The 10862-nt window shown below is 46.1% G+C and overlaps 1 protein-coding gene across 1 annotated transcript; it reads right to left on the reverse strand.

The window, feature by feature from the left end:
• Positions 1–5189: 5189 nt before the first annotated feature.
• On the reverse strand, positions 5190–6679 carry LOC127066924 (uncharacterized). Its single transcript, XM_051001204.1, has 4 exons — positions 6081–6679; positions 5871–6014; positions 5443–5814; positions 5190–5368 (listed from the first exon to the last, which is right to left on the reverse strand). The coding sequence occupies exons 1-4, from the start codon at positions 6312–6314 to the stop codon at positions 5264–5266; spliced, it is 855 nt and encodes a 284-aa protein (XP_050857161.1). The 5' UTR covers positions 6315–6679; the 3' UTR covers positions 5190–5263.
• Between the last annotated feature and the right edge of the window lie 4183 nt (positions 6680–10862).

Consider the following 10862-nt stretch of genomic DNA (forward strand, 5'->3'; position numbering starts at 1 on the left):
ACAATTGGTGGTCAATTATTCACGAGAATGACTCGGCAGAAGTTAACTCGGCGTTTGAGCGCAATCGGAGAACAACGATACCTATCATCTAATTCTAACTCACGATTCATGGCAGAACAACGTTATTGTAACCGTTATCGTTCAGTTTCGTTCCTTCGTACTAGGGTCGTCGATCCTATCCAACGAAAGGAACACGCCGTGACCCTTTCTCCTCTTCTTTCTTCTTCTTCTTCTTCTTCTCTTCCCCTTTTTGTTAAATTAGACAAGACGGATAGATCCACGCTCGAAATCTAATCGAAGATCGTTCGAATGACTTTTTGCGTCGTCCACTGCCGATCCTTTCCTTCTTCCTCTTCGCGCCTCGATCGAGCGTTAAACGAGCGCGCTAAATTCGAAAGATATGTCACCTGTCCAACGTTCTCATAAGCTCTGACGATTATCTGCTATCCGGCTAAACCGGGTCCGCGGTACGAATGCTTTATCGAGAACCGATATAGACCGTCTCTTTATCGCACTCTCATCTTGATACTTCCGTTCGTCGGACGACATAATCCGCCCTTCGATCACTGCCCGATGCGTACTCGTCTACGATTACACGATAAAAGTAATGTAAACCTGTTTCTGAATTACTGTAACCACCGCGAGTGTTCTTAACGAATCGTTCGATCTTACCAGTTTTATCCACTTTCATTAGATAATATTATAAAATGCGGAATTAACATTAATGATTTAGATAGGATAATGGTTTATATCGTGTATGCCGTAATTTGACACTTGTTCGACCATTACGAACTGTCTGATAAAACGATTATAACGTTTTTCGATACGATGGAATAAACTTATACACGTTCTTTCATAGTCACCAATTACAATTAACTCTTCGTAACAACGAAAAAAGAAACAGAGTTGTTGCTGTACTTCCGGTCACGCGTCTATCGTAATAAGAAAAGTAAATTCGGACGTTTTAATTCGAATCAAATTCGATGCGAAAATATCGAAGAATCGTGGAGAATCGTTAGGGTGAAAGACGTCGATGGTTAAGTGCCCTACCAATGTTTGTCCATTTTCCAACTGTTTATTTTCAAATTAACTTTCTGCGCGACGTAACGGGCAGCGTCGTGCGCGTGTCCGGCGCGTGTCACCTGTCTGTCACGCTCCCGTGAATACACGGCAGCCACCTCAACTTTCTAGAACACCCTCCTCCGAGGAGACATGGCCGACTGCCCCCCAAGACCTGCTGCTGGAGACCAAAAATATTTCACCTTACCCTTCCACCTTTTCTTACCTTCTTCCTTCCTTAAGTCGAGTTTACGTATTTCAAGAATACCGTGGCTTTCTACCGTTAACCCTCGATTAAAAAAATAATTGAATCAAAACGAATGCGAACATTTTTCTTCGTCCTCTTTTTTACAAATCGATTAGTTGACAATATCTTCGATTCCTCGATCATTGCTACAAAACGCTTTCATTTTTACGGTGATCCTTCGATTAATCCGAGCTCCCGAACGAGACAGTATATATTTGTAATAACGTCGAAGCACAGCGTTAGTAAAAATCGATAAATAAAAAGAAGTAGAGTTTTCAAGGTACTTTAGTCCTTCGAAGGAACGTGCAAGGTATTCTTGAAAGAGTCATGTGCCAAGGAATCACGCACGGACGATCAGTCGTCGGGTGGTGCGGTGCACCCTGTCTTGGGGGTGCAGGTGCAGGAGGTCTTTCCTTGGGCGGATTCATGCTTGCGTGATTCCAGGAGCCTTTGGCAGGTCCTCCACGAAGGTACAGTACACGGTGGGTTCTCCTGGCACGCGCATCGAGCAAGCCACCGTTGTCGTTCCACGCGAAGGTGGAGCACATGTGGAGGAATCATGCTCGGTTGCGTTGCCTCGCCACCCTGCAGATACACCTCGAACCTTACTTACTACTTGCCGTCAACCGCAGGTGGTAATGGTGAACCTTAAACCGCTCTTTTGCTCGACGATATAGAACTTTCTTACGGAACTCGAATATCATTTACGTGGGTTATGTAAGCTTTCGTACAAACTTTTCTCTCTCTTTCCACTGGAGAAAAAAAAGAAAAGAAAAAAGAAAGCGGATGTAGAAAAATCTCAGCTCTATAGAATCCTTCTTGACTTTCCCATTAGATGGAGTAAAAAGGTGTGTCTCTACCGTTCCAAAGTTAATAAATTAATGTCGAACGGATGGAGTCTACAACGTACACAATAAAAAGCAGCAGACCTACCCGTATCCTGGCGATGGAAAAAAAATTGAAACAGAGGAATAAAAAGAAGGAGTCGGAGTATCGGTAGGTAACAGGAAGTACCTCAAACAAACGAGTCCGTGGGATAAGCATACAAAAGTTAAAGGGGTCGGCTGAGGTCGAACGATAAAATTAACTCGAATATTAGCATCGCGGGATCGCCCGGAGCAGCCGTGTTTAACCGTACACACATATAAATGTACATTAATTATGACGTTATCCAAAGCGATCTGAAGGAGAGAGAGAGAGAGAGAACGATACGATTTCAAGGATAAAACTTTTTGGCAAAGACGTAACGCACTTTCGATCGTAACATAAATCAAAAATTTTCGTTGAACTTATTTTATCGTTCTAATGGTGTGACGACGAAACGTCACGGTGTAGTCACGTCGATCAACGTACGTTCGTGTGCGTGACTGCGTTGGCACGCGCGTCCCGCAGGTGCCGTGTCTCGTTATATCCTTGCAGGGCGCTACCCGCACGATTTTAAAGATAACGCTGGACGTTTGTAATTATTGAGCAGATACACCTATTCTTTATGCACTGCTAGCAATACGTCTGTCAATTTTATTGCCTGCATCCTTTTTAACTATTAATCTCTATTTTGAAGCAGTCCGTTAACGAATTTGGATATCTTAAAAAATAAAAAAAGAAAAAAAAAGAAAAAGAAAGAAAGAAGAGAAATAAAAAAAATACTTTTGCACGTTTCTAGGGAATTTGATTATACCTCTCGTTATCGATTTCGTTAAGCCGGTCGCACGGTGTCGCAGGATCGGACTCGATCGTGTAATTATCGGGTGCGACACGATCGTACCATTAACGTTAATTATCGGAAGCCTCGAACTCTACTTCGTTCGTAGTAAAACGACTGGTCGGTCGAATGGTCGCGTGGCTGGCACGCGCCTACTCGATGACAACTTCCTCCTTTCATACCGGAAGTTGCACTACGCCTGGCGCTCGTAACTGCAGCTTGTATTTTACATAGATGCACCCGCCTGCACGTACATACGTTATATACATATCTACTTAGAGTTTCGACGAGGATAACGACGATTACGAAAACTCGTGCGTTCGTCAACGCGGCGAGAACGAATATGGATTATGCGCTATCGTTCCTTCGCGATATTTATTTTCGTTTAATAAATAAAACGGCGAAATAACGTATTACTCGTTAAAGTTTCTCAAATGTCACGGTGATTCTTATCTATGTTAAGGAGACTAGTGACCTTTGAAAAAGCAAAACGAACGTAAATCCATCTGGATTGTCTCTTTGTTTGGAAAGGTGGTAATGGCAATGATTACGTTATCTCTCGTACCCTTTTATTTTCTCGCAATATATCGCAGGTGCATCGAGATCGTGCGATAAAACGTTTATTTACGTATTCCACGGATGGAAGCAGGTGGGTCGTCATAAAAGTTAACTTGTAAGATGATATAGTAGCGGAGCCATTGCTCCGTAATGCGGCAGGGACTCGATGCGGGAGCTGTGCCGTAATAAACACCGCTTTATTATGCGACCTCGACTACGTCGTGCCCTTTTAGAAATAAAGATACGCAAGAAGAAATTCGATATAATCGCGTCGTTTATCGTCGATCCGATGCGTCCTTGTTCGAGCGCATACTTTTTGACGATCGCGACGTCTTCCTCGTCGCTCGTCGAATGCCCGTAAATTTTCCTCGAAGTTTATAGATTCGTTGCGGGGTTTCTAAGAGAGTCGAAGAAAAATTCCATTGGCAGGGCGAAACGCGCTTGATAGGGAATTTCATTGTCAACGGACGAGAAGCTCTTTAATTAAAGGCCCTAATCGCTAATAAAGTTCTTCTCGTTGCTTCAACGATCGATAGGGAAGGCTCGATCTTCGTCACACGGCAGAGGGACTTTATTCGCGAATAAACGGCCCTTGGGTTTCTGGAAAGTTCGCCTTCACCGAACTCATTTGCAGGAGATAAAGTACGAAGTTGATCGTTCATAAAACAAGCCATCCAATAATTTAAGCGTAATCTCTCAATTTATGAGAAATCTCGGTGTAACTCTTCGAATGCATTAAGAGCGAGCGAGCGAGCGAGGAAGTTCGACGACCCGGCTGACACGGGTGGTGGCCGTCTCTCCTCGAGTGCCTTGCCTTTCAAGGACAAAGCTCGACCTCCTTCCCGATCGTTTCCTGCTTCATGCTCGGGATTCCGTATTTATTTTAAGGTCGCTACTCCTTCTTCATCTTCTTCTCGGGGTTCTTACTTCTCTCCCAAAGGCATACCACGAGGAGTATCCAAGAGGAAGAAGAGAAGACGGTAGAAGGAGGAAGAGGATTTGCACGGTATCGCTAATGTAAAAATACGAAAGTCGACCTTTCTCGTGGCAAGAGCGATGGCGAGGTACCGCTGTTAAATCAACGATGAGATTGAGATGCAAATGCAACCTCTCCTCTCGTGTTCCGACCGCGAGAAGTCGGAGAGAAATGGCGCTCGGGTGAAAGAAAAGGAGAAGAAATCGCGGCTTTGACGATAAGAAAGGATAGAAAGAAAATGTCGCGATTTCTACAATTAACATTCATAATGTCTCCATATCCTCTCGTCGTCTCGGCAGCGGGACTCTCTTAAAAGTTGGAATTCAATGGCGATAATTCAATCGGCATCCCGCATCCATTCGCTCCTCCTTCTCCTGGAGCTTCGCTCGGGGAACAACTTTATTGAATTTCGCGGGCCTCGCCGATATCTCGCAATAATTCATTCGTGCGATGCGACTCCCGCACCCTTCTACTATCGCGGCCGCGATCGTTCGACGAAGAAGAAGAAGAAGAAGTGGAGGAGGAGGAGGAGGAGGAGGAGGAGGAGAAGAAGAAGAGGGAGCCCGAAGGCAAAGTGTGCCAGACCGTTGCTGACGCTGCCGTTGTTGTCGATCCTGTCTCGAATCTTACGTATAAATCAGTCCGTACCACGTGTACGTCCTCGTCCGTGTCGTCGACGTTCCGATGCTTTATACTCCATAATTCATAATACGCATTTATTTTACTCAGTGTCATTTGAATTGCCAGAGACGAATTGCGGAATGGGAAGCAAGTCTTGCGGTTCCTTCATTATCGAGGTCCATCTTATCGTTATCCTTTTGTACGACTTGAGGTTCGGCGAAAAAAAGAGAAATGATTCAACGTGATAAGATAATTTGATATAATCTTTAAAAAACTAACCGTCCTCGTTACGAGTCCCTCCTCGTTTATCTCGCAAATCTCGTATTTGAAGAGCACGGTGTGCGTATCGTCGCCGATATACGTCGTTCTCGTCTTCACTTCTCTCGCGGTATAGAGTTCGAAGCTTTTCGTGGTGAATACGCCCGTGATCAGACCGAACCACTTTGCCTCGGCTAGATCTACACGATGAACATTAGAAATAGATCGAGCAAAGGAAAGAGCTCGAGTCGATCGATAAATCTCGTACTTGCCTGCGTTCAAAGATCGATCGATCATTATATTACCCTCGGCGATCATGTCTACGGATATATCTAGAAATTGACAGTCGTATCCAGTGAATATGATCTCTCTTTTTTTATTGGACAGTACCATCTGAAAATCAAGGAAAGTTGTTCGTGCGGGCAACGGACCGATACGAAATATTTTACCCGTAAATTCGGCGAGTCAGGTTGCCTCTTCGAAAGGTTGTTTTCAAGATCCAAAAATTTTTCGTTCGTTTTGCTTTTTACGACGAAATTGTCGAGAGGACCGAGAACTTTGACGATCTCCTCGGTTACGCAAAGGCACTCGATCTGACGACGTCGAACGTGGAATCGCGTCGGTTAATCAACGGCGTACGTTAATCGGATTATATTTACCATTGACTCGATCGGCACGAAAATATATCCGATTTTGTATGCATTCGTATCGAGGATGTACGGGATATGCGTGTAACCTTCTTCGAATTCTTCGGCCAATTCCGGTCCCATGATATTCCAACAAGTGATCAAATTAAGATCTTTCGGAATAGACAATTTCTTTTTTCTCTCTATGATCATTACGCTCTTGCCCACTTCGATCCCACTTTGCGTCGATTTGTTCTGCATCGTCATGATTGCCCCGATCCTCGTCCGATCCTTCACACTTCGAACGGATTAAAGAGACATTTTAGATCGTAGGACAGTTTCTCGCGACGGCGCATCGTTTTCTAGAGGAAAACAAAAAAAGGGATATCTTCGAATTCGTTATTCGATTCGAGGCACGAGGATCGCGCACGTGTCCGCGTATGGATTCACCAAATTTGTACTTCGGAGGAAGAAAGAGCGCGTGGATAATTTCGTGGCACGGCACGAACGCGAGAGACCTAAATCGAATCAAGCGATATTGGGAAGAGGGATCGATCGATCACTCGACTCGTCCTTTTAGACGGCGTAAGTACATCGAGGTTCGGCCATTTGTAATCATTAGCGCCATGGTATCCGTTGCCACGGCTTGTCTTATTATGTCATTTCACTCGATTCGTTTTCTTTCCGTTCTGTCGACTCTATAGATACGCGCTCATATACGCGCGCATACGTCATCGCGTGGGCGCGAGCGCGCGTTTATTGTTACTATAAATCGTACTAGGTATCGATATTAGAAACGATTTCACGGAGGATCGAGCGTTCGCGAAGACGACTCGTCGATAACGCGATTGTCCGATATCACCGATGTTTGTCTTACGTCGAAATATATTTTTTATTCCCGTTAAAAGCGGCTAAAGACGTCGAGTACCGACATCTTTATCTGTCGGAACTCGCGCGAACATGCCGGAGAGTAACTGTAAAGTCGAGATAGCCGTAGAGGATTTTTCAAACGCTACGTAAAAAGTATCCGCGATATAGGAACCAGTCCTCGAATCAACCTGCGATCCACCTCTCCGAGAGCACGAGTCACGAGCTTTCGATGGCGACCTTCTAGTCGCGAGGCGAATACGACTGGTTCTTAGAAGCGAGCATCGAAAGCGTTAGGTGCAACCCTTTCGAGTAGTAAAATACGCTACAGTATTGTATCCGTCCTACGATATTTAATTCGCGGAATGCGATAAAGACGCGAATATGTGGATTCGCGAGAGTACGACGCGAGCGCGGAATTAGTGTCGCCGACCCACCGAGACCCTCTTGAATTTACACGATCCACATAGATACGATCCAGGCTCGAGCTGAAACAGGAAGGAAATTTCTTTCTTTTTTCCTCGCTTTTCCGATCCTGACCTTGGAAGGAACTAGGAGCATCGTGGCGAGCGTCGTCCTATGAAAAACCGCACGGTATGGCGTTCGTTCTTCTCCTATCTCTCGATCGGCGAATCGATCGTCGAAAAGGATATGGGAGATACGTGCTCGTGTTTAAAAGTCAATATATGCTCGCTGTTATTAGTACGAATTAACGGTACGTCTGAGATTACACGATAAAGTTTAATAAATGATTTTGACATAACGACTCGAAGATTTATCGCGTCGATCGTTCATCTTGGGGTCTAGACTACCTACGACTTCATATCGGATCGCCGAGATAATTAGCATGGATCGTGTTTCCTCTCCGGCGAGAAGGATCGCTTGGAATTGCAACGGTGTGGCATCGATAAAACATCGTCGCAGAGTGACGCGGTAGCATCGGCCAAGACGGCCGCCCGGTTTCGCGGATGAGCCTTAAATTTCCGGGCTGGCAAATTGAAACGGCCCTGGGCCGTATCGCGATATTGCTTATGGTACAAATTTAATAAGGCGCCCGCTGGGGCCGCCAGTTACCATGCTAATATCATCCACCACATCGGCGAGGTACTGCCTCTCCACCTGACTCGGCTCTCTCGAGAAAAGAAGAAAAGAAACAAAGTAGAAGGAGGAGAAGGATAAGAAGGAGAATACGAAAGAGACGGGTAAAGACGAGCAGGACGGATGAGAAAGATGGTGGCGTACACGGCGAGTCGAGTCACTCGTAACCCGTAATGTTATGGCACTGCCCACCGCGAGAGGGGCCTTAAGGGGCCTTCGTCCCGGGGTCTTTAGTGCCAAATTGGTTATGCGAACGCTTTACGACACGTCGAGTCGATATTAGTCGAATGAATTACATAAATAATCTTTAGAGTTATCTCGAACGACAACGGCGACGACGAGGTTCGAATAAAGAGGAGGCACGAGTCTACGTATCTCTCGTAATCTCTTTCTCGAAAATATCGAAGAGATTCGTCAATGGCATCTCGCACGGAGTCCGCTCTCATCCCTCGTCGCTTTATCTTCCCGCGGAGTTTTGCAAAGTACCTACCGCATGGATATGCTCTCTCGTGTCCTTCGTTCCTTCCAAATAAGACGACGAGTGGGTGAGGGTAGTGAGGGAAGAGTATGAAAAGGTAAAGAAGGAGAGGGAAAGAGAAATCGAGTAGGAACGTTTTTATTAGTCCTCTCCGGAGTCCTCCGCGGGAGGTCCTACGTACGCATAAAATGGCCGAGAACGGACGACCGCCTGGATTTCGTCGCTCGTACCTTCCCTCGCACTTTTCCCTCCCGACGCTCGAACAAAACGAACGACCGTTGCACTCTTTTAGAGCCTCTAAAAGTATGCAAACGCGAGGGTGCTACGACCGGTAGAACTCGGAGAGAAGGAATTTAATAGCCACGATGGCCCGCTACTTTTCCGAGAGAGCGGAAGACCTACGAGGAAGGTGTAAGGTAAGCCAAAGATGCGGGTCGCGAGGTGACGGTCTGCCGCAGGTGAAGGAATAACGTTCCCTCCTGTTGGTGGGGCAAGGTGTGTCCTACGATCTTGAGGAGAGTGACAAGTGTGCTCCTGTGAAATCTTTCGTTTCCATCGCTTTTCCTTTCGATTCTCTTCCCTTTTACGAACTTTCCCGATCGATCGGATAAGCCAAGAAAAAGAGAGAGAGAGAGAGAGAGATAAATCGTTCTTCCACACTCTCGCCTCTGACATATGCGAAATTCTCAAAGAGCCATGTTATCCGGTCCCTCGAGTTCAAATTAAAATCGACTGGAATCGATACTCCCTCGCGAATAAGAGATAAAACGTTCCCGACGAGAAGACGACTCGATTCCAGCGGGGGTGGAAGAAGAAACGAATCGATACTTAAGATACCACCGAGCGATATATATCCTCCAAGTTCTCCTATTTCCGGTGCGATCGGGATCGTGCTTCGGCGGTGAGCGGCAAGATCGAGCGGACCGGAGACCGGCTCTTCGAGAGGGAATTAGCATACGACTGAAATCGAACGAGGTACCCCCGATGTCTCCATCGCTCGTGAAATGGATACCCCGTTGCATCGCGTTCTGCTTTCAGGATTGGTTTATGCCCGACCGAGACTTACGGCCGGCCCAAGCCTCAATCGCTTCGGCGCGCCGCGCCGTGCGTGTGGGTGTTTACGTCGATATTATTGACTCTCCTCTCTCTCTCTCTCTCACTCTCTTTTTCTCTCGAACCAATGGAAAAAGTATTACACGCCATCTTCGAGAAGTCAAAGTCGACTATTCCTTGACAACGAGAGGAGTCTCTATTTATAGAACATACACCTATCTTAATTTACAGAAGAAGAAGAAGAGACTCCCGCAAGATCCCGTTCGACGACTCTAACGCGTTAATTTACACCACGGCTTCGTACGCCATTACTCCTGATTTACGAGGCATCGATCGGAAGCAAATCGCTCTTCTCGCCTTCGTTCGACTTTCTACGACTGTGCTATCACTTCGTCAATGTTTTACGCTCATGCGTGATTTACAGCCGCTCTTAATTTACTGCCTTTTGATCGGCCAATCCTTAACGCTCGAAAAAATCCGTATCGAGTGTACTCATGTTCTAATATTAAATTCGGTACTTCGATTGGAAGAAAAAAAAAAAAAAAGAAACTAACCTCGTGGCACGGAAGCGTTTCACGAAGGTCTTCGTGGTTCGGGACGATTCGAGAAGGTAAACCGAGAGTTCGCAATAACTTTCTTGGGCCGTTATGCACCATTTAATGGTAGCAAATGGTTCCCTCGCTTTCGAGACCAATTATCGAGGAACCTCGAATATGGCAGCGCTCTTAAAGCGTATCTTTAAAGTACTGGCCGCGTATATAGTTATTTTTGATACTCGCCTATACGGTGGTACTGTAAGGTGGTACAAGCACGGTATTAAAGCTACGAGCAACGCGATTCTTTTTCTCTTTACTCACGATCACCATCTCTGATCCCACCCACTAGCGTAAAGTCCAATTAGAGTCGACTACCCGTCCAAGATAATTGGCGAACACTCGCGCGAGGACGTAACTCACCAGCCGGTAGCCTCTTTTCCTTCTCTCTCGCTTTCTTACATGCGCGTGCACATACACCTACACACGCGTAACACACATTAACGCACGTACATACTCGGCTCGATTCCCCCTTTCCCTATCTCTTCTTTTTCTCGTCTTGGTCCCTCGATTATGCCGCTCTCTCTCTCTCTCTCTCTCTTTCTCTCTCTCACTAGTCTCCCAAGAAACGCTCGGAGAAATCGCTCGCGGCGTTCAATGCGAGCAACGCTCGTTTAGAAGACACTCCACCGACGCGAGCTTGAGATTGCGCGAATAGCGACGCGTCCACGCACGCAATCCCCGCGTAAGATAATTAGGTGTGCGTAACGCCTCCGCTACCGACCA

The sequence above is a fragment of the Vespula vulgaris genome, chromosome 10, assembly GCF_905475345.1.
Source record: "Vespula vulgaris chromosome 10, iyVesVulg1.1, whole genome shotgun sequence".
In the NCBI taxonomy this organism is placed as follows: domain Eukaryota; kingdom Metazoa; phylum Arthropoda; class Insecta; order Hymenoptera; family Vespidae; genus Vespula; species Vespula vulgaris.

Bases quoted from the DNA above. Each gene is read 5' to 3' on its own strand.
- LOC127066924 (XM_051001204.1), bottom strand. From the start codon at position 6,314: ATGACGATGCAGAACAAATCGACGCAAAGTGGGATCGAAGTGGGCAAG. The intron at 5,815-5,870 runs GTAAAATATTTC...CTTGATTTTCAG, and splicing joins CTGACTCGCCGAATTTACGG to ATGGTACTGTCCAATAAAAA. The intron at 5,369-5,442 runs GTTAGTTTTTTA...CCGAACCTCAAG, and splicing joins AGGGACTCGTAACGAGGACG to TCGTACAAAAGGATAACGAT.